This window comes from Anabas testudineus, chromosome 19 (genome assembly GCF_900324465.2).
Source record: "Anabas testudineus chromosome 19, fAnaTes1.2, whole genome shotgun sequence".
In the NCBI taxonomy this organism is placed as follows: Eukaryota; Metazoa; Chordata; class Actinopteri; order Anabantiformes; family Anabantidae; genus Anabas; species Anabas testudineus.
The window spans coordinates 4,171,533-4,195,915 of NC_046628.1; the positions used below are offsets into that span (position 1 = coordinate 4,171,533).

Consider the following 24,383-nt stretch of genomic DNA (forward strand, 5'->3'; position numbering starts at 1 on the left):
GTAGAGAATGTAGAGAAGCCTGGTAATAGAATGAATACACAGCTTTCAGTGTGGGTGGAGGTGAATCCAGGGTAGAATCAGAAGAAAACATTCAAGACGTTCAAAAGCAGACTTTTACTGGTGACGCTTTTCAAAAGCAAATTTTCACCACACTTCCCTTAAACATCTGTGTCAGACCGATAGATGAAAGACAGTTAAAGGCCAGGCCTAAGCTCTGCAACCATCACTGACAAAAGAACAATAAGGAAGAGGTGCAAACTCTGTGCACAAAGACATGTAAAAACAAGCATAGTATTGTATGTCGAAATTGTAACATACATTTGCAAGGCACAGTCTAAAACTGCCACATATCTATTATGATTTTCTCAATATAATTCTGCTGTTATTGACTGCAGTCAACAAATTAATTTGTTTAATTTACTTTAATCAAGTAATTATGGTTTATTTTACCCAATTTCATAGAAATGTAGAAATGAGGCTAATAAAAAGGTAGAACAAAACTCAGTATGATTATGGATTTGATTAATAAACGATTATAATGCATCATTGAGGTTTAGGTGGGAATACATATGTTTGAAACAAGAAACAAGTACAGTTTTGGTTATAAGTCAAGGTTCAGTGTAATGTTTGTTTTTTCCCCACAGCTTTTCAAGGGAAAGTTCTTCATTTGTCAAGGAGAAGATGTAAGGAACATCACTAACAAGTCAGACTGTGTGCAGGCCAGCTACAAATGGGTCAGACACAAGTACAATTTTGACAACCTGGGACAGGTACAATCTCAGAAATGCCAAGATTTGTGATCATTAAATACATATCCTAATGGTCTATTGGACTGCTAGAATAAAAGCTCTTTCTGTTTTCTGTTTCAGGCATTGATGTCTCTGTTTGTTTTGGCGTCCAAAGATGGTTGGGTAGACATTATGTATGACGGACTGGATGCAGTAGGAGTTGATCAACAGGCATGTCTACACACAGAAACACACATGTACACAGATGTGAAATCAGTCTATTATAATATTTAATACACACATTAAAAGAAGGCATCAATATATCTAAAACCAGTCTATATCCTGTCTATCTTTCAGCCAAAAATGAATTACAACCCGTGGATGCTCCTGTACTTCATCTCCTTCTTGCTGATCGTGGCCTTCTTCGTGCTCAACATGTTCGTGGGTGTGGTGGTGGAGAACTTCCACAAGTGCCGGCGCCACCAGGAGGCTGAGGAGGCCAAGCGCAGGGAGGAGAAGAGACTGAAACGCATGGAGAAAAAGAGACGGAGTAAGGAGAAGGAGCTGGCTGGTCGGTAGTCTTTCCACATCTTTCTGAGTCCTGCTTGATTTGAGTCTGAGCATTTTTTTTTCTTTTTGCTTTTTGATTTGGTTTGGCCAATTCGGAAGAACGCAGTTAGTGAGCTAGTATCAACAATAGTTGCTACTCTGTGGTAGAATCCTCCCTTTTCCCTCGGCAGTCCCCTTTTCCTTTTTTTGTCAGTCCTCTTGATAGTTTTTGTTACAGACCAGTGGTCACTAACTTAAGCTCTGCAAACTACAGAGTGCGGAGGCTCTTCATTAACTCCTACCACAAATTGATCAAGTTGGATGTTAAGAGAAGCATCCATAAACTGCCTGTTTGCAGAGCTAGGACAGCTGACCGCTGCTGTTAGCCCCCACCCTTTCCCTCCTCCCTTACCTTGCCTGGTCTACCGTAGATGCCGTGCTTGGGTTGGCCCCTTGAAGCATGCCCAGTGAGTGCTAAAAGACGGGGCTTGCATGGTGGTGGCTATACAGAGCTAGAGGGAGGGGGAGTTGTTGCCCTAATGAAGAAGATGACCCCCCTCCCTTCCCCTCTTCTGCATGTGGTTTAGTACAGCCGCAGGGGCAGGGATAGACCAAAACCTGGAAGAGAAGGTGGAAGAGTTTCCCCTTAGTTTTCCAGTGGAGATCTGAGATCACTATGGGTCGGATTTGTAGGAGTTAAAGCTAATTTCCTGCCTGTTCCCTGCCTCCCCTTCGGCTGTATAGGGGTTAGTAACAAGCTGCTTGGTTTGATTTGTATTCTTTCCACTGTCTCCTACATCCAAAACGCAACTGCTAGCATCTGCTAGCCTTAGCCTGTACTTGCAGTATTTTACGCATTTATTCCAATGGCACTTTGTGTTTTTTTATAGTTGTACAAGGAGCAGTGGACACCATTGGTTTCTTAAAGTTGAAAGAGAATTCCCTTTGATTTCCTTCTATTTGATCATTTTATTTGATGACGGGAATGTTTCCGTCCAGCTCTTGAGAAATACAGATGGACACTGATCTTCCTTTTTCAGGAGGCATCTCACAAGGGTATGTGACCAAACAGAAGCTCCCCCAGATCCTTTCACACTCTTACACATGTACACTATATACTTCAAGAGGCCCTCCCATTTTAGTTGAAATCACAGACGCTTTATCCGATCTCTGAATTATTTTATTGTTTTTTTTTTCCTTTTTGCAATTTGGTTGGGAAAGTCTTTTGTATTTTTTGTATTTTTTGATCTTTTATACACACTTTTGTGAGTGAAGTGACAGATATTCGTGTATCAGCTAAATAGCAACACAGAAATGTTGCTTACGGAAAGAGACAGCTTAACGGTATACGCAAAAGAATACAGTTTGTATGGTGATTGTAAATGTCAGCATTGGTCTGAGACTTAAATGCTTCTTGATCGTTACCAAACAAAAAGTGAAAGTGTTATTTCAAAGAACTGGACTCAGAATCACTGGAAAGACGTAGGAACATTAACCAGCTTAATCTTTCATCGCTTCCTTCTGGCCTTACTCCATCCCTCTTTCCCTCTTTCTCTCTCTTTGACTCTCTCCTGTTTCTGACTCACGGCCATTCTTCCATCCTTGCTTTCTACTGCTTCTCCCTGACTAACACAGTCTCATTCCTCTAGATTTATTGGTTCCGGGGGTGAGTTGGGCCCTCTCTGAAGGCACTTTGAAAGGTACAGAGTTTCCAGCATGTTCTGTGTGTCCCTTTAAACCTCCTCACCACCACCGAACACGACCACCCACCATGGTGGCTAGGGTTCTAAGTTCAATGATCACGGGAGGTAGGGCCCCATCCTGCGTCCCCGCCCCCCTGCCTCTCTCCCATCAGCCTTCAGTCCGCTGGACATGCTGTTACCTGTTTTCTCTGTCGTGGCTTTGTCTTTCACAGCTCTTCCAAAACGTCTGCGATTCATCCACTGTCCACTGCACTGCACCAATACACCAACATCCCAAGACAAGAAGACTTTGTTGTAGTTAGGTAGCAGGAAAACTCGTATGGAACACATTTTGGTAAAGGATTCCAGAGTTATTCATAAACCAAGGGCACTGTAGTCCTATTGCTCCAGCACATTTAAAGAATAATTCAAGTTTTTAGGTCACCTTACCTTTGAGTAGAGTCTCTATTTTAAGTACTATAGACATCTGTTTTATTGGCTATGATAATTTGGTGTTCATCAACATAATTGTTGAGATCTGGAAAAGCGCGAGATCACTCCAGTGAAGTATTATAGAGCAAGAATTACAAGCAGTGAGACTTTCAGAGAGGTCGTAATAAAACTAAACTTTACAGTGGTCATTTGAGCCAAGTGCTGTCATCAGAATGCAAAATGCTGATGTTTAGCTGGTGTAATGTTTACCATGTAAATGACTTTAATGTGTGTGTTGATGTATTTGCAATTATTTGGTCATAGATCATAGTTTTAGTTTAAATTCACGTCAGTGTCATCGATACTGGCATTGCTTTCTGTAAAGTGCCATGGTGCATGGTAAAGGTGCTGTACAAGATTTGTATTATATTATTATTTGGACAGTATTTGACTGAAGAAATTATAAGTTTACCTTACTGCTGCACATTTACTTAGGGATTGTGACAGTTCCTAGGATTTATCCTGTGGGGGGAAATAATTGTCTTCAGGATAATCCATTTTAATCTAAATGTTTAAAAAGTTTAGAACAGTCAACAGTTTAGCCAAATTATCTTGCTACTTTTCTGAAGAAAACCAAAGACTGTACATTTGTTATTAACTTAACCTTTGTGAGCATGTTTATTATGATATTGCCTGATTTTATTCCTAAGTCTCAGTAAATAACTTGCTCAGTACTTCCTTATTAGCAGTAGGAATGATGGCCAAAGCCAGTTGTATAACTTGACTAACGTCATTTGTCTCTCTTTCGCTCTATCTCACATAATTTTGGTTTACTGCTGCAACTGCAGATCACAGCCCATATATTAGAACATTTAATCAGGTTGTACAAGAGGTGATATGATGCACAGATTCTCTAACGTCTTCTGCTCAAGGTCACTGGCCTCCAATAAAGGGCATTGGACCAAAGAAATTCAATCAGGAACCTTCTAATTTTCCCACTGAGTTCCTGCTGGATTTAAAAGCTTAATTTAAGACAGCCATTGCAAAAATATGTAAATGTAATCAAGTTTTTTTGTGTTCGGCCGTTTTTTTTCAGCTTCACGTCATGCTTCAAATGTATTGTTTCAAATTGAAATGTTAAATAGTTTCTTTGGTGGAAAACAATTTATTCCTAGTTCATTACATGTGCTTCAAAAGGACATCATTATTAAATCATGATTTAAAGTAGAATTAAGGTTCTTGCCAAACTGGATAAATGGAATAATTTCTGCAGCTCACTGCATACAAAGGTCACAGCAGTACAAGTTGTTATTAAGTGAGACCACAGCAGGTTTGTTAACAGCGGTTGGCGCTTGTTGGACATAAAGGTCATCTGAGGGTTGTCTGACCACTCTCGTCGGTACACGTAGTTGAATTGTTGCAACTAGTTTCCATGGCAATCTGCTTAATGTATTGTCATGGTGGGAACTGCAAAGTGCGTTACGTAATGACAAGCCTTTAACTAAGCCCACATTATGGGAATTTATGTGTTTATACTTGAGGTTATGTCCTTGTCTTTGTTTGCATGTACAGTATATAGCCAGGTGCACTATGTGTTAAATAGGGGCACATTCTTGAAAGATAGACTTGATTGTGCTGGATTGTATTCTTGTCTGTGTGTGTGTGTATGTGTGTAGTAGGGACCAGATGGTCAGAGAATGGGTTTTAAAATATTCAGGAGGAGCTCTCATCTCCAAATCCTTTCTCATCTCAGTCTGGATGACTGTTTGAGAGGGCAGCAGGACCCCCACACCCCTTTGTTGATCCAATGCTGCTTTTTGCTTCAGGACATGAGGGTTTGGAGTATTTTGATATTTTCACTCATAAGTAATTACAGAACGTCCAAGAACACAAAACACACACACATAAAATACAGCAACCAAACAGTGGAGTACTTGTGAATTTTGTGTTTGAGGTATCCTTACTTTGCACTGCACTGGGGGGAAGACTTCAAGTCAGAAAAAAACTGAGAAGTGATTAACACTTTTTTCTTGTGACCTATTGTATCTGAGACTTGACTTTGACATGTTTCTCTACAGGCAGTGCTTTCAGATGCATTAGATGCTAATATAACCATGATATCATACTAACAATGACAGTATGTATATGCTGGTGTTTAACATGTTATGTCTCCATATTAGGGTGCTAATATTTTGTCACTAGCACTAAAGAAATAGACAGCCAGGGGTATATACAGTATAGAGACTCAGAGTCAGTCTACTCTGCTCTGTCTTCTTCCTGCTTTAATACAGGCTCTGTTTTTCTCTTTACCCTCCACCATGCTCTACACAATCCTTCAGGTAATTGTTGTTATTAAATTGCCATAAATAACAATTCTACAACACTCACTAATCAAGTAAAAATCTCTGCTATCTCTGATTAGTTAGAAGGGCCCTCCTTGCTCAAAACCTTTTAGAATTGAATATATCTCTGTACCGCTGTCAGGATCTTCTGTCAGTCAATGTCACAAGAGGCTTAAGCAGCACATCTCCACGTTGACATAAATTAAGGAGTATATTTCCTTTAAAAATATTTTTTAAAAGTAGCATAATGTAGCATTAACTAGAAAATGTAAATCTTGCGGTGGTGCTAAAGTAAAAGTAAAGAGATCAGTAAAGGTGTCAGTAGACTTCAAGACCATAAATGTCTGAACCAAATTCCAAAGCAATCTGTCCAATAATGGACTGTTTTTACATGTACATATGTAACCAGGTTATTAAGAGAATAACCTGGTTAGCTCCGCTTTGCTGAAAGTAGTAGAGTGAGTATCTGCAGCCTTTGTCCTGCTCTTGTAAAAGACAATTAGAAACCAAATTTATGTATACATGGTGAGGAAATCAGAGTTTTTTGGGAGAAATCTACCTGGGTTTCATTAATCCCCTAACTTGATTCCAAAGCCAGGTTTCCTGTTTCCATGGCAGTTAGAAGATAAGTCTATATCACACACACACATTTGTAAACTGGGGCTGGAGAAAAAAATAAATGCGTGAGGCTGAGAATACATAAAAAAAACCTCAGCCATACACAGAAGTATACATGCATGCTCTCTGACACACCGTGAGTTACACACGCTCTCATACAGTCACGAATGCACACATCCACAGCGACTTAGTTCCCCTCAGGGTCAGTGTGAAGCGTCTCCTTGTTGTGTTGAGTCATGCATTGTGTTGTCACAGTCAGCTGCTTTTGACAGACACATCAGGAGATGCCACAGCACATGATGTATGCTGCAAATTGTAAATACAGTTTTATATTATTTCCTCCCTGTTCCACCCTCAGTGAGCTATCAGAGAAGTGGCATTTGAGATATATTTGACAGACAGTAGCTTGTATCACAGTAATGATGCTCTCAGTGTCTGCACGAGTCTGTAGGATGCTGTGTGCAGCAGTAGCATCTTAGGCAGTTACTCATTGTATCACTGAAACTTTGTCTCTTCAACTCTATTTCAAAATATAAATCTATATGTAAATTCAAATTCATAATGTGCCTCGACTAATGATTATTTTCAGCTTTGTCGCTTTGTTTAAGTTGTGGCATAACTGTAGACTTTTATTTTGTGGTTCCTTTATTAAAAACAAAGACAAAATAGTAAGTCTGTTCTGATCATTTAAAGTGGAGAAAAAAAACATTTTGCAACTTTCAGATACTTTATATGACTTCCTCATTGTTGGGAAGACATAATTCAGACACCATTATATCAAACACATACACCATTTGTATGCCATTGCATTAATATGGAAGTGTAATATGTATAAGACAAAGTCTTGACTGTAAACACTGTGACACTTTGGGATTTTCTCTGCTGGGAAACAGCTGTGGCTCAGCAATGTAAACCTCAATTTCTCAAACAAGCTGAACAGATGAACACTTAAGACCAAGCAGCTCTGGCTGGGTCAGCCCTCACATGAATCCACTCTATCACAACACTGTTTTATCACAGCTTACCCCAAACAATCATCAAGGATATGGACATAATATTGTATACATCTTAAACACTGTGAAGAAGTTTTAATCGTTGCTCTCAATAAGGACATAAAGATAATTTTTTTTTACTTAATTAATTACTTTAGGCACATTGTATTTGATAATGCTCTTGACTTAGATCAGATCATTTTATGACAAATAGATGCAGAAAACATGAAATTCAATAAGGTTCACAAACTTGCCATCTTGCCATTGTACAACTGCTGCCAGATGCTGGTGTAGAGAGTTATTTTCAAGTGCCAACAGTCGGTGCACGTCGCCTCTAGTTCACTGACAGCGTCTTGGCGCGTCACGGCTTGTTTAAAAACAAGCTGTTCTTTTTCATTCTAACATATATATTATGTACAGTAATATAGTCCTAAGAAGCTCGATAAAGGGAATCCCATTTACCTCTGAAACACCAGTTTACCTCATGAAGAATGCTGTAAACTTGTATAACATCAAATGCAGGTCAGTTCTACTTTGAGTTTCACAAAGTTTTCAACCTTGTGAACCTTTTTAAGTCTTACAAAATATATGTAAATCTTATCCTGAGCTGGCTACAGAAGTGCCTATATCTCAACCCAGGTTTTAGTGAAAATAAGAAGTCCTTCTGTTTCATGTATACTAGCCTACGTATTTGCAAGACATAACAAGACTTAAGCTTTAAACTGTCTAGATAATGGCTTCAGTGGCTGATCTGAACAATGTGAACATTTTCTATGTAGATTTATAAATCCTCATCTCCTTGTAGTTAGTAAACAAAGTCTTTTCCTGGGTTATAGTGTTAATCTTTTGTTGTTAGTACACAGTCAATAACAAAATGAGGACAATAGGATCATCACCTTACACACCTTTTGCAAAGCGCACACACACACACACTCACACGCAGAGACAGACAAACAGTCTCATCCACAAATATAAGTGTAGGTAAATGCAAATAAGCTTGCAATCCATGAATAGCTGTTCCTTATATATTATCGCACACACAGTATGAGACACACAAACCAGCTGGTGCCAATCCCTGCTGTAACTGGGTCACAGCTAACAGAGATGAATCTATCAGGAAGTTTAACATTGCCCCCTCTCTTTCTTCTATTCCTCTGATGCAGAGGTGTAATTAATAACACCAGTCCTTTAGGGAGAGAAAAGAGGGGGACTGGGAGAACCAGAGGTGGGATAAAACCTCAAAGAGGAGAATGATATGAAGATAGGAAGTGAGCTGTAAGAGAAAGAGTGACATACCTTGGCAAGAAGCCTCGGAGAGGCAGCTCAGGCATGTAAGAGTTTGACGCCACAAGGTGGTAGCAGTAGCGGTGCTAAGTGAAGTGTTAAATGTGATGAACCTTTTATAACTTTTGGGGGTTAGCAGTGACTGGAAGCTACTTTACTACAACTACATGGAGATGTGCCAGTGGGTGTGTCAGGGTTTCCTTGTGTTATGTGCCCTACTTGCTGCCCACCAGCTGATATGCTCATTTGTTATAGTGGACTGAGCCAGATGATGTATTTACATGACTTCACTCACTAAACTAGTTTATGAAGCTCATTTGCTCCTGGTAACACAAAGTATATTAGCTCATGCATAAACCTAAGGAATGAATGACATATGATGGATATGTACTGAATGTGTAACAAAAGAAACAGATGGATTGTTGATGTCTCTGAAAAGAAAAATCAAATGTAATATAGTGAGTAATGAGCCTTATTTGTTTTCACAGAAGTCAATGTTGTAACATTAATAATTGCTCCAACTACTGTGAAAGACCATAAAATAATTACTTAGTTTGAGTGAAACACTTTAAGTAGTTTGTGGGAGGAAACACTGCCCGACAACACAATATGAATGTTTCATGTTGGAAACTTTCTCTCTGAATATTTTATCTGCAGAAATGTCAAGAAGGGAACTGCATGGAGAGGAGAGGCAGACAGCCGCCTTCTGTAGTGCTGCCCGGCTGCATTCAATGTAGTGATGAAAGAGACATGAGGTGGATTTTTTTCTTCTTTCCTCTAATGCAGGGGAGTTCTCTGTGCAGGGACCGTGACCAAAAGCTGCGCCTGAGACTGTGTACGTGTGTGTGTGATTGTGTGGGGATTTTTCCAATAAGTCCCATTGGAAAAATACGGGTTTTGCTAATCAAAGCTGACTTGTATGTGTAGTATTGGAGTTGATGGGTCAAATAAGCCCACTTTTGATTTCACAAGTTCCTTTTTCTTATGCATTTCTACATAAGCTGGCAAGAGAAGATCTTGGTGGATTTCAGTTCACATTTTTATGCAGAAATGCAGGAGAATCTGTGTTTTTCTGGATTTTTGCCTGGAAAAGTGATTGTATTTGCAAGCCTGCTTTACACTTCCTGTTAAAGAGAGGGCCATGTCTGCACTGTACCGGCTGTTGTTGACCCTGCATTATGTTGGCAGTGAAGGTAATAAGATGACATGTGCGTACATGATGTTTATATGACTGCATCCAGTTCAGACTTGTGCTATGTTCAAAGTGATGCATAAATGTTACTAGGTCCAACCTCGTAATATTGCTGTCTTGACTTTGACAGTGACCAGCTACAAGGGTGTTCATTCAGATGGAACTAAGAGCATGTATGAAAAAGAATAGATGTGATATGTGAGGTGTTAAGTTGTATTGTAGGTTTCAGTCATCTTAAAATCTGCTCCCAGTTGTAATGCCTGACTACAGAGATTATTATTTACAGAGTGAAACAGTTATCAGTATGATTCATCATAGCTACTTCATGCATGGTTTAGGGCTGTGTGGTGAATGGTTTTAACAGAAATTAAGGCAGTCTAGAGCAGATATTACTTGTATATGCTTAACTGATTCAGATCCAAGTCAGAGAGATTAAAATCATTTACCCTTTAACTGCCATGTGTAGTACAACGTGTATGTCACTTGGACTATAAACCACAGTGAAGGAAGAAAGATTAAAACGCTGTGTCATGTTGCTGTTAAAAAGCTTCACATCGGTCTGTACCTTGTCATCACTGCTATCCCTGTTGCTCCGCCATCCACTCACGTCGTCCAATCGCTTGCCCTCACCATTCAGTCCCCCATTTCAATTGGTCCATCCTGCTCAAGTATGACTCAGAAAGAGGTGTGTCAGTCTACCATGTGAACCAGCACAATGAATGTTAGTGTGTGTATATTAAAGAGTGCAGACGAGTGTGTGTGTGTGTGTTATCATGCCCTGTCATTTTGAACAATGTCATGTTTTCTTATTTCTTTCCCTCTTTTCCTCTGGACTCCTCATTTTGCTCTGCTGCTCCTCTTTGTTATTTCCTAGTTTTTTTGGGTTCTCTTTTCTCTCTTTGTGTCTTCCTTCTCTTTTTATCTGTGTCTTTTTCTCTCTGATATTTAAGCAAGGCAGCAGAGCATTCAGGAATTCCAGTTAAATCTTTTTTTTGATTGTTTTACAGTAACTGTTTATGTTGAAAGTTGTTTGTGTTTTGGTTTTTTTAGACTCAGTGTTTGCTGAATTTTAAAATCGGACATGGAGTCCTTGACATTAAAGGTTAACATAATTTTCCTGGCAGACACTGAGTCTCAAGGTTTACTACTCAGCCATTCATCAAGAAGGACACGGGCATAAAAGCAGCCACAGCATCCAATCAAACTACCCAAAAGCGTAAGAGTATAGATGTTTGTCACTGACAATTCCATGCTCATTTCCATTCAGATCTTTTGCCTTTAAAGTGGATTGTTGCTGCTTTTACAGCCCATGCCCTGCTCTTTTTTCCCCAATCTTTATAACATCCAGGATACAAACTTTCCTCTGTCTCTTAAGTAGTCTTTACATTTAATCCATTGCTTTCACCCATAACAGTCCACACTTCTTACCCCCAACCTTCCTATCATTCATCAATCTCTGATGGAACTACCACACCCAAAAACCTTTCAGACACACGCAGAGGAGATCCAGGAAAGCAGCAGGCACTGCATCAGTGACTCAAAGTCAGTCTTGTGTTGTTTTGAGATAAATGGTCAGGCCTCCTTTTCATCAGAGGTACAACATCCCTCACTTGATCACCACATTCTGGACAGCTGTAGGTCCACTGTGTTCCTGACCCATACTCAACACATTCAGTTAAACCCAACCTGCACTCACCTACACGGTTACAGTATACCCATAGTGCTGTGCTGTGGTGTCCTTACTCATCGGCCCCACAACCTTGGACCTTTACTGTGTCTGTATTTCCCAACAAAGACCGCCTCGGAAATGTATGGATTATGTTTTTGAGTGTGGCCGCGTCCAAAAGCAACTCCCAGGCTGAATCCTCAGCCCTGAACATCCTCACCCTCAAGGGTGAGGCGTGGGTAGGTATTCAAGATGAGAGAAGGTGAGTGCACTGCAAGAGGAGTAAAGCACTTGGGGTTGTTTTTGGACAGGGAATTATTTTCCTCTTTTTTTGTAACATTTCCTTTCTTCTTGATTTTCATCTGGGGCTTTAGATCTCCTTACAGTCAGTGAAGGCTTTCAGTAAACCTAAAACCAAATGTCCACAGGATGTGGCTGCTATGTCTTCCAGTTGTGCCGCAGCTTAGTCATAGCTCTGTCGTGGCGTCCACTGGAAACATTTGTGTCTGTTCCTCAGCGGAGACATTTCTAAGAGTTGTTTTGTCTTAGATTTAGTATTGTGTAAACACACTGTACATGTCCCCAGCTATTTTAGGTGTGCTAACAGATGCTTTTTGAAAATACTTTACTCAGTTCAATGATTGTACAACCCCACATCTGAATAGTGTATATTGACAGTAGCTTAATTTTGAAACACAAATTTTTCTCTTTGATTCATGTTCCCTCACTAAACATTTTCACCCCAAACTGGAGCTTTTTAGATATGACAATTCTAATGTCTAATAAATGTCTTAGTATATCAAAAGCATCAGCTTATCCATTGTGGCGATTTAACATATATCATGAGTCCTCATTGGAATTTTATCACTCTTCAGTAGCCTATCATCTGCCATCTGCCAAAGCTGTAACAAGATTGTTAAGTTTAGGCACAAACACAACTTGGTTAGGTTAGGATGAGCTACAATTCTACTGTATTGCTATGCAGCCAGATCCTGTGGACATTGGCCATCAAAGCTAAAGAAGCTGCCATTGGTCAGAAGCTTGTTTTTCTTGTTTTTCATGAGTCACATGAAAAAAAGAACACTAAATGTATTCAATTTGGGTCACAAAAAATGTGGAATTTGTGTGTATTGCAGTTATGAACAAACATAATGAGTTCTAAGTCCCATTAAGATGACTGTCCTGGTTGGTCTGGTTAATCTACATAATTGGTGTCAAATATAAGGATGGAGATGCAGAGAGCAAGCATCGTAACCTGCACAGATGGGTTTGCAGGTTGTGATCTCTTCATGCTTTTGCACCCATCCTCGTTCCTTTTCCAAATCTGAGAGAGGAGGCTACACCTGTCACATCAGTGAAGGAGAGCAGAGAAATGGAAAGAGTGGAGAGGGGGGAGAGAAAGTGGGAACAAGAGCTCAATAATTTCTTCATTATTCCACCAAATATCTGTGCCAGCTTGAAAGGACAGAATGAACTCAACATGAGCAGCTCTCCTTTTTACTCTTTGGTGTTGAAAAGAGCAGTGGATGTGAAAGCAGGAGAGTTAGGGCAGACAGTGTAAGTTGGCTTCTTAAACTTTCACCTTTTCTTCTTACTTCATTCCCTTTCATCTCCTCTGGGACTTATTAAGCCTTATGCTAAATGTTTCTATCTTACTTTCTCCTTTTTTCTTCTGCCTTATCCCCTTATCTTTTGTTTGATCATACCCTCTCTGCCCCATCCATAGTATTCAGAATGCTTTCTTAAATTACTTTTTCTAAGGGGGAAATAAAACCAACCAAGCAACACTTCTGTTCTTCTACGTATATTCGCTTGTATCTTAATGTACAGGAATTTAAATGGGACACTATATAAACCATGTTAGAAAAGGTTTAATTAACAGTAGCATCTTTTACAGTACATTGAGATGGATGAGAGCATATAGAGGAGAAGGTGAAACAAAGGGATTGATCTTCTCTGTGAGTTTGTCTGTCTGCCATAGTTTACTGTGCACCTGCAAAAAGTAAGTAGAACAGAGTAAAAATAATGTTTGCTCATCCAAACATGATGGAGGATCTTGTTAATGGGAACTCCCAGTGAATGAACCAAGCTGTTGCATCCCACAACGGCTATACCTAACTGCCCCGATTCAAAGATATGTGCTCAGACTTACCCAAGATGCTCTAAAGGTGCTTTATCACTGTCTGCTTGGTGGGCCATATGGTGGAATGTCCAAAAGTAAAGCCTCATTTATAAAAAGTTGTTGACAAGATGAAATGTTGGTGCCGAGACAATTTCAAGGCCTGAGATTCATAAAAGGAAAGCAGGTGAGTGAGTATGTCAGTAAGTTTTTTAACAAGTTTAGTTGAAAAGCCAGACCAGGCATATCAGAAGCCATTATTTTCACTTTCTGGCACGCACATCTCAGTAGGAGTCCAGGAGTAGTCCAGTTCTAATACAGGCTGCCCTGCAGTTCAGCCAATACCATCTGTCCTTGGTTCATCTCCTGTTGTCAGTATCGATAATTACCTGCTGGGGCAAAGTTAGCTCTCATCAATAATAATCTCAAATGCCAATATAGAAGAGTATATAATAGCTGCATTTTATAAGACTTCCTGTTTTATAATCTGTCAAAATAGCTGTTGCTTGTGTCAGAGATTATACCATTAGTGAAAAAAAAATCTCATCTTGTCAGACAAAGGTTTGTTGTTTAATTTTTGCCTTAGAGATTACATTTAACATCAGAAAATCAGGGTGAGGGTGTGGCAGTGATTCCTTGAGTTGATCAATTAAAGATTTCCTAACAGTACCTGAAAACATCATAATTTATGAAATAATGTGCAGAAAAGATAAAAACTGCAGGTCAATATATTGGTGACTGATTAGACCTGAATGACCTAGGAAATCCATTGTCTGGAGGGTGTAGGTTTTGTCAGGTCTTGATCAGGGCCCTACAGTATTAATGACTGAATGCGTCACAAATTGCAGTTGCTAAAAGTAAACACACCACAGGATATATTCAGAATAGTCTCTCGTCCAGGTTAGATGTAATGCAGCTCGAAGGGTTTTTTCATTGACGTAAATATCAAACCCATAAGATGCAGATATAGGTTTAATCAATATTATTTAAAAGCAGGATGGGTATATTTATTCTTTTAACAGATTCTGCTTATTCAGCTGTATGAGTGGAGTTTTCCAATAGGGAAATCACTATTGTACCAGAGCTGCACACACATAGACACTCATGGGAATAATTCCAGCACAGCTGCAGCCATGGCAGCACACCTGCGCTAATTGGGCGTAGAGGGAGAGCTTACACCCAAAGGACTTGGTTTGCATCGTTTCATTTCAGGGCCTCTCCTTCACTGATTGAGCAATGAGGTGATAGACAGGTCAAGCCTCTGCTTTCTTTCTCATCTTAACTTAACCCAACCCATCCATCCATTCCCTCTGAATGGAGGAAAGTGGTGAGGAACAGAGTTGGATGAGTATGGCATATGTGTCTCCTGTGTTATATTCTTTTACAGAGAGAAGTGAAAGAGATAAGGAGAGGCTGAGTCAAATGATGATCACAGAGGTGGCCAAATCTCCAGACAGAAATATCCTGACAGCAGCCTCCTCTATGGACTGTCTAACACAGGCAGATTGAGCAATGCTGTTTATCTCTTATTACACTCACTCTGGGGAGAATTAATTCAAATTACTGTTGATTAGAGGACAGGAGATTTGATTTGAATAGTTATAACTACAGGTCACAGGGGGGTCTGGCTGGAGTGTTTTTCTCTGCCCATTATCTGATCTGCCTCTTTTTTATTATCTTCACATTTTACTTTGCATATGGCTTATTCTTAACGTGGGTCAACCATCACAAGTGACTTTAATACATCTCTAACCACTTCTTTTTAAAGCACATTTGGTGGCTCCAGTCCTCAACACAGCAGGTCTATTGAACAGTGCCCAAGAAATATTACGTCATATCTCATTTTTTGAACTCCACTTCCCCATCCCTTTCCTCCTCTTCCCCCCTCCCTGCACCCCAACCCCCCACTTCTTCCCACTTCCAACAGAAGCTCAGAGTAAGCCCTACTACTCTGATTACTCCCCCACTCGTCTACTCATCCACAAGATGTGCACCAGCCACTACCTGGACCTGTTCATCACCATTGTCATAGGGCTCAACGTCATCACAATGTCCATGGAGCACTACCAACAGCCCAAGGTGAGATGTGGGGGGTGGAAGGTAGAGAAAGGAAGGGTTAAATAACCATTGTAAATTCTTCCTCAATGCACTGACTGAGAAATATGTGACTGATCCATGTTCCTGCAAATCTTTAAAAAAAATACTAAATATAGGAACATAATATTAGTTGTTAAAGGCTTTATTTTTAAAAGTATCCGTATCTACAATGCACTTTAAAATGAATGCCATTGAAATATTCATTTCATCTTTGCAGGGCACCAGGTTTATAGCTTCAGGGGACTTCAGATAGTGAGAGTATACAGAATACGCTGCGCCAGTGATGATAAAAACCAAATAATAATAAAACATGAAATGTGTACTACAATATGGAGGTCAAGACAATGAATATGAGATGATTACACAGTCAATGAAAGAGTGAAAGACATTTTGTATTGGTTCAAAGTTAGTCTGGCATTCTGTATCTCACTTATCTGGTACACTCTGAAAGTAACACAAATTGTTAAAATGAGGTGAGGCGAAGTAGAGGTGGAACAGAACATGGCTAAGGAAAGTAAATCGAGGATTTGTATTTAGCAACAAGAGATGCAGGATGAAAGTGAGGATACAAGGAACATTTATAGAATAGATATTAAGGTAGTAAATCATTGTAGACTAGAATAGAGGGTAGATAGTATACAGGGTAAAAGAGTAAAAAAGGGGGTTGTTGAGTCGACAAGAAAGTCTTGGTAAAGCAAAAAGACTTTTGGTAGAAGTAAGGTCTGTAGTAGTAGGTAGAATTGAGGCATGTTGAATACAACCGAAAGTCTTAAGGCAGAACAAAAGTCTGAATTTTTTTTGCCATAATATCTTATCTGGTTGAGTTCCAATCAAGTAAGACAACCAAAACTTCAGTGCACCAGCAGGAGGAGTAGAATTGGTTAAAATAGAAGGTACTTTGCTAAAATACAGTTTCATTGGTAGAACAGAATGTCTTTAGAAAGAGCAGACCGTCTTTGGGTGGAATATAATAGTACTATGTGGAATAGAAATATGTTTGGTTGAATGAAATGTTGGTGGGTGAAATAGAAGGTTGTTTGGTAGAATGGAATGTGTTTGGGTTTGATCAAAGGTCTTTGGGTAGAACAAAATATTGTGGGATGAAATCGAAGATGGTAGAAGGTCTTTGATCAGAATAGAAGGCTGTTGGGCAGAACAGAAAGTCTTTGGGTTTAAGATCAAAAAGTAGAATACAAGTTTGTTGGGTAGAAAATGAGGTCTTTGGGTAGAATATAAGGTTGTTTGGTACAATGGAAGGCTTTGCGGTAAATAAGGAGGTTTTTGAATACAATTTGGGAGGTTAGTTGGTAGAAGGTGGTTGTATAGCATGTATGGGAATGTCATTAGATTTAGAAGTTTGCTGGTACATTGTTGGTTAATCATGTGATCATTAGATCACATCAAAAGTTGTTGATACAATAGGAAGGTTGTTGGATAATACAGAAGGTTTAGAGTAAGATACAATATATCAGATAAAATAATGAGTTGTTGGGTAGAAAAGAAGATTGTTTTGTAGAATAACATGAATAAATTGTTGATAGAAAGGTATTAGAATTAATAGATGTATCATCAACTGGAACTAGCTGTGAGCTGATAAATTGCAACCAGTGAGGATGTAGTGAAATCCCTGCTGACCACCACTTCTCTCCACATCTCCCTGCTAAAGGTCAGTTTTTACATGGAGATTGGTACTGTGAACTCTTCCACAGGCAAAAATGGATACTTTGATTTTACTGCCCTTTTCATAGAGCATGAGGAAGGGAGGAGCAGGGGGCACTGTCAGTGATCTATTAATGTAATGGCTAATTTTGGAGAAGAGGACTGTTTCCAGCGTGGACTTTTTGTTATTTCATGCAGAGGCTGTAAATGAATGAAAATTGTACATTTGCACAGCAGAAATATCCACAATAGCAAGACAGATCATGTGGTTTGAGTGTTTTTCTGTTAAGATGTGAAAAAATAACAATAGGGTGAGATCATTTCATTGGTGTCCGGTGCCAGCACATTTTAATAGCTTACTGGTGATAAAATCTACAGTTCATTCTCATAGAATAACAGAAAATGTAAGTGTGGGTTTATAGAATGGCTAAAGTTGTCACGTGTGCAAGCTTTTTATTCTCAGCATTTTGCAATCTCTCAACCTGACATCCTCAGGAGTTGGACGAGGCACTGAAGATCTGTAACTACATCTTCACCCTCATCTTTGTTCTGGAGTCCGTCTTCAAGCTGGTAGCCTTTGGGTTCCGACGCTTCTTCAAGGACAAGTCAGTATTTCACTAACTGCCACACTCCCCCAAAGTGACATAATGAGATCCTGAATACACATTTACCTTTAGGGTTTTGACATTTGAGTCAATGTGACATTCTAATAAGTTGGCAGTTAAATGTATTGTTTTTTAACTTCTGAGTCATGTGGAAAATCTGAGGCATAGTTCAGAGAGCTTAAATGAGCTTTTTCTAAGGTGCTCCAGTGAACAGTCCTTAGTGAGGCCTGTATTAATAGAAACTGCCTCGTTAAACACTCATAAAACATGCTGCCTTAGATGATTTCACAGCTTAGAAATCCCAGGCTTCTCCCTGAAAACCAAACAATAATGCACAACCATAACAGCACAGACTACACTATACTAGACTAGCAGACATGACATATACACGATTATACACACTAAAATGCACACCTTACTTTAACCACTGAGGGCTCTGTGATGTACAGTGGCAAGAAAAAGTACCTTCTGGAATTTCATGGTTTTCTGCAATCAAGAGTATTAACAAATATAATGTGCCTAAAGTAATAACATGAAAAACTATTGCTGGTGGAAAAAGTATGTGAACCCTTATTAACTGGTTGACACCCTGCTCGTTCAATGTTTTACCTAATGTAGACTCATGAACACAGATGTCAGCCAGTTCCAGTTATTTGATGACCTTCAAATCTTTGGTTGTCACTCGCAGTTGTTTCTTTACCTCACTGATGAGTGTTTGATGTGATCTTGGGGTCATTTTGACTGGCCGTCCGCTTCTTGGTAGAGTAGCCACACTCCCAAAGTGTCTCCATCCGTAGATTGTTTGTCTAACTGTAGACTGGTGAGTTTCTAAAGTCTGTGACGTCACTTTGTAACCTTTTCCAGCTTTATGTAAATCAACAATTCTTGATCATAGATCCTCTAAAAGCTTCTTTTGGCAAGTCATGGCTCGCGTAAGGGAATTCTTCTTGTGTGGCACAAACTTAAAAAGTCAGAGTGTTTTTTGTCAGTCAAAGTAGCTCTAATCCACTATTCCAAACTAATTTTCTGAACTTATGCTAACACCTGACTCCAATTAGCTCTTTTGAAGGCATTATTAAAAGGATTCACATACTTCTTCCACTTGCACTGAGGTTTTCATTGTTCTCAATAAAGATGTGAAAGATCAGATTTAGTTTGTGTTATTATTTTAGGCACATTGCATTTGTTAATACTCTTGACTTAGATAAAGATCAGATCACATTTTATGACAAAGTAATGCAGAAAACCATAAAATTCCAAAAGGTTCACAACGTTTTTCTTGCCACTGTACGTTCCCTTTTGCTGGAATAGACTATTTTTCATTTTGCATTTGGCCATGGTCCAGTTTATTATTACCACAGTACACACTCATTCACACACAAGTACACACAAGCAGATAAACCTAGAATTTAGCCAAGACCCAAGGGCTAATTTAAAAATCTAATTGAATTTAAGTTGTTTTTCTTGTGTTTATTCCTGAACTTTGAGTATCTAAATGACCATGTGAGGGGTTTGGAAAGAGAATAGAATAGAAACAATATAAATGGATGCTTGATTAGCACGACCACCCACCATTATCCTCAACGACTTATTACACGTTCATTTTGTTCCAAACATTTTGTTCAGTAATCATTTCTTGCACAGGGTTTGGAAAATTACATTTAGCCCCAACTCTTTGATCTTTAGTGAACTTCAGTATATGTGAAAGAAGATGGTCTGTTGACTGCTGATCTAAGTGTACCATGTCTGTCATGTCTTTATAATATGCTACACTTAAACAATGTCACAACTGCTTTTTTAATTTGTCTTATAATACTGAAATAGTCTACACAAAATTATTGTGTTCAGATAATACTAACAAAACTATTTTGATATGTAAAATGCATGGCTTTCTAATGAAAGTCAGATTGATTTCAATGCCTTTTTGACTTTAATGGGTCTGAGAGCATCAGATTTTTGACTCAGTTGTGACCTGGTTCAAGTTATGTGACTCACGTAAGTCAAGTTCACACCTCTGTGCTGAAGGCAGTGACTTTAAGGAGATGATTAATTGATGATTATTATTTTTGTCAATTTTTGAAGCCAAACGCATTCATAAGAGGTTTCAGTGAAAAGTATTAGGACTGATGAGTATGTCTGTGTGTAGGTGGAACCAGCTGGATCTGGCCATTGTGCTGCTGTCCATCATGGGCATCACTCTGGAGGAGATTGAGGTCAATGCTTCACTGCCCATCAACCCCACCATCATCCGCATCATGAGAGTGCTGAGGATTGCACGAGGTATGAACCTCTCTTCCTTCCCCACCTCCCATCCATTTACCCTAATTCCTGTCTATTGCCTCTCTGACGGACAGACATGTACACCGTCTGGTCCTTCACTGTGCTGCACTTTTAAGTCCCATAAAGCAGTCACATCCCTGGGACTCCCCTCCTTGTCATTTTTGCATGGCAGGACTCAGCAGGGCTCAAATAGGGTGTGAACTGACCAGATGGCACAGACAAACAACGTCAGCTGACACTAGGAAGGGAAACAAAAAAATATAGAGACAGAAGAGGGAAAGGTGAGGAAAGCCACGGGTGGGGTAGAGTGAAGACACATTATGACAGTAAGTAAATTAGGCTGCAAGGAACTGAGACCAGGTATAGATGGAATAAATGAGAGGAGAAATGCAGGAAAATGAGAAGGAAGGGATGATGAATAACTTCTCACCCTAAAATAGATTAGAAGAAGATGGAAAGAAGTCGGAGAGAGTAGCAATTGATGTTAAAGTGAAGAAAGTTGTGTTGACGTGAATGGGATAAATGAACAGATATGTGCAGGTAGGCGAGAGAGTTGTGTATTTGGAAATAGAATAGATAGTAGAAAAGGTGGATGAGGGTCAGAGGAGAGCTGACAAGCAGGAGGGGGGATCAACAACTTTGTCTGGTTACTAAAGCTGTAATAAAACAAGTAGCATGGAAGTCAGTGCTGATTACTGTCACACAGTCACCCAGGCACAAACTCAGGTTCTCATAACCTGTGTGTATGTCTACCAATCCAAAAGCTAATTTATCATAATTGTCTGTGGCACAGCTCCATTGTTGCCCATAAACTATTAAAACACACCACTGTGCCCCACTGTTGCACTTAAAGTTATAACTGTAATCCATTTATTGCTTACAAGTACGACATATGTTCAGTACAAGTGTTAATGTAATACGTCGGTCAGAATATTTCATTTAGTATTGTGCATTAACTGTTAGCTTCAGTTTACCTCCATTGGTGATCTGTGACAACCCCAATCAGGAAGATATGTCCTCAGTCAGCCAATCTGAATCTTTCCTAATGATGTCCAATATAAGAAAGTCCGTGACTACGCTGATGGTATAGGACTAGACTGTACATTAAATGTGTCCTTTCATTTTTACAAAAGGTGCAAAGGCACAAGTCCCTGTTCTGTTATGTAAAACATAAAACGTTTTAGTATTGGTGAGACACTTTCTCATTTTCTGTATGTGTGTGTCCCCACAGTATTGAAGCTGTTGAAGATGGCGGTGGGCATGAGAGCTTTGCTGGACACCGTTATGCAAGCCCTGCCTCAGGTACTCAGTCAACTCTGTTAAATAACATCTACCCAAACCACTGAATCTTCTTTTCTTTCCTCATCTACATTTGTTCTATGTGGATCATTCACGTCTGAACATTTCCCACTGAAGCCGTCCCTAAAATTAAATCCCAGAAGCAATTCATTTTCGGTACATCTTCGTCTGTTCCAGGGCGTCGTCTATTCCCAAGAGCTTCTTGCTAACTCTAGAGACCCTTATTTGCATTATCAACCCCCAGCAGAGATCAACAGACTGATGTAGCTAGAGGTTTTGTTTTGAACAGTGGTGGGTGGATTTGAGGGTGATGGGGTTGGTAAATTAGAACATCTTCTGCAGTGTTTGGATTGAGAGGAGAAAATAGCACACAGTCGTACATATGTTCTCAACATTCTTTGATAACCATCTCTGTTGTTCTTATTCAGGGAAACAGAGATTAAGTGCTGTTACGAGCTAATTCCTCAAGAAACTTGTCAGAATTGTTCATAATTAAGAAATCTGATAATGGGGCTGGTGGGGGGTGGGGGTGGGGGTGGTGGTGGTGGTGGGGTGTAGGTAGGTCACCCAATACTGATTAGCATTGACAGTGGCAGCAACAACAGCAATAAACCCTAAAGCATTTCATTACCTAAACCCACCCCTGTTTCATAGCTGCATAGCTTGTCATCTGGTTTTGTCTTCAGTACATCCATTAGAGCTCTTTCTTCACTTCGTCCTCTTTTTACATTTAGTGTCTTTTACTAATTTCTGTTACTAATTCATGGCAATCTCCCACTCATATATTTATTAATTTTAGTGTCAATAGTGTTTTTTTGATTTCAGACAGAGGCAGGTGTCCCATTTGTAGTTGGCAAGAGCTGTTTTGATGCTTAAAACTGTTTATCAGCTGCATCTAGCTACCATATCAATGTTATAAATTAACATTAGCTGTTGGTTTAAAACTGTGTCTCCAGCTGATTCTTTAATTTCTAGCTGGACTGGACCCCTGTAACAGGATCCTAAATATATCCTTTAAATATAGGCTAAATATAGCAATTAACGTAAACTTAATTTTAATGTACGCACACAAAAATACAAATATTATATAAAAACTAAGTTAGAATATTTTTTTAGAGTGGAACAGGGCAACTATTATTAAGAGACTCACATTATTGCCTTGAAAAGTCCACATGTGGCCCAGAAAACACTGTCCTCATATAGGCATTATGTTTTTGGGTTATCTGTTCGTCCATGTGTCTGTTCTCTGACTGTCATCAATTTGACAACTCAGAGATGCCTTCAAGTGTTTCATCAAATTTAGGACACACATCCACTTAGACCCAATGAGGAACTGATTAGATTTTGGTGGTCAAAGTTAATAAATAAGCTCATTCTGACCCCAATGTCTGTTACATTATTGTGAACAAGATATCATCAAGTTAATTTCTTAAAATTTGGCGCAAATATTGGGACTGATTAGTGAATGATGAACTGATTAGTGTGGGCACACATGCATGTAAACTGCAGACTGTAATTACTTACTGTAATTTACCTGGAAACCCACAAAATAATGTAGTTGCTAGTGCAAGTAGTAAGCTGGACGTACAGTACTAATGTTTGCAGCTTACATCAGAGCAGAAAAACACACAGTTGAATCAGTTCCTTATAGTTTGACTCTGAGTGTAGAAAATAAACTATAATGAAAATTCTTTATATAAGGAGTATTGCTCTCAGTATTGCAACATGTAGTTATAGTTGTTAAGCCATGAACTATGTTGTTAAGCTATGAAGAGAGAAGTTTAGGAAATTGCCATAACTTGTATTTTCTGCTAGCCTCTTCATCACTCTTGATTTATTTTCCCTCCGGAATGAGCTGTTTGTTATCCCTTGTTACTGGTTTATTTTGCCTCGGATTTCTCTCCTCTGCCTAATCCCTCTCTCTTCCTGTTGTCTCTCTGCAGGTGGGGAATCTGGGTCTTCTCTTCATGCTTCTCTTCTTTATCTTTGCAGCCCTGGGAGTGGAGCTGTTCGGTGACTTAAGTAAGCACACATGGAACGGTGCATACAGACTGCCCAGACAAAGTGCACACAAAGATTCACACTCATGCATACTGCTAAGGTCATGCACAAGCATGCACTGAGAATTTAATTCTCCCCTCTGTGAGTTTAATCAATCCGGTATTAATTGCTTTTTAGAATCCTGTGTTGAAATACCATATTGATCTCTCTAATTGTGGCCTTTAACTTTCACACTAATAAAATAGTGTTACTATTATAATCATTTAATTGCAAAGTAGTATTGTGTGAGGACTGAAAACTAATGAAAGTATCTGTATCTATCAATCTTTCTGGCTATCTCTCTGTCTTTCATCCTCTCCCTGCTCCTTCTTGTCTCCAGTTTGTGATGAGCTCCACCCATGCGAGGGCCTAGGGCGATATGCTACATTCAAAAACTTTGGGATGGCATTTCTGCTGCTCTTCAGAGTTTCCACTGGAGACAACTGGAATGGCATAATGAAGGTGAAACTTACTGCCATTTTGGATTCTGAAGACATACACACACACTGTGTCCTGACAATACCCTGACATAACCAATGTAAATGGACATAAAGAACATTCAAATATATACAGTGTGTTATCTCTCAGGACCCACCAACTCATTGTTGCAGATAACTACAAATGATTTATGATCCTTCCGTTATTATCCTATTATTTACTGGAGGCCAAATGATAACTAGTGCTTTTTCGGAGCTTGAGCACCAAATGTGTTGGTATATCAGCTAGAACTCCTCCACTAGAATTTCTCTAAATGCCTTTATAGTAAAATCTGCTTTTTATTATATGTTGTGACCTAATA

At 39.3% G+C, this 24,383-nt stretch overlaps 1 protein-coding gene across 3 annotated transcripts in view; it reads left to right on the forward strand.

Annotated features, from left to right (window-relative positions):
* cacna1g (calcium channel, voltage-dependent, T type, alpha 1G subunit) overlaps window positions 1-24,383 on the forward strand; it is a 207,029-nt gene that overhangs the window by 171,619 nt on the left and 11,027 nt on the right. The window contains exons 25-34 of one of the 3 annotated variants that reach the window (XM_026351607.1): window positions 645-770; window positions 870-959; window positions 1,086-1,278; window positions 2,927-2,977; window positions 15,535-15,683; window positions 17,856-17,965; window positions 20,112-20,245; window positions 21,477-21,547; window positions 23,488-23,566; window positions 23,925-24,046. In XM_026351607.1, the coding sequence (XP_026207392.1) occupies window positions 645-770; window positions 870-959; window positions 1,086-1,278; window positions 2,927-2,977; window positions 15,535-15,683; window positions 17,856-17,965; window positions 20,112-20,245; window positions 21,477-21,547; window positions 23,488-23,566; window positions 23,925-24,046 (1,125 nt within the window). Of the gene's footprint in view, window positions 1-644; window positions 771-869; window positions 960-1,085; window positions 1,279-2,926; window positions 2,978-15,531; window positions 15,684-17,855; window positions 17,966-20,111; window positions 20,246-21,476; window positions 21,548-23,487; window positions 23,567-23,924; window positions 24,047-24,383 lie in introns of all 3 variants that reach the window. The other 2 variants (XM_026351608.1, XM_026351609.1) reach the window with 2 other exon arrangements.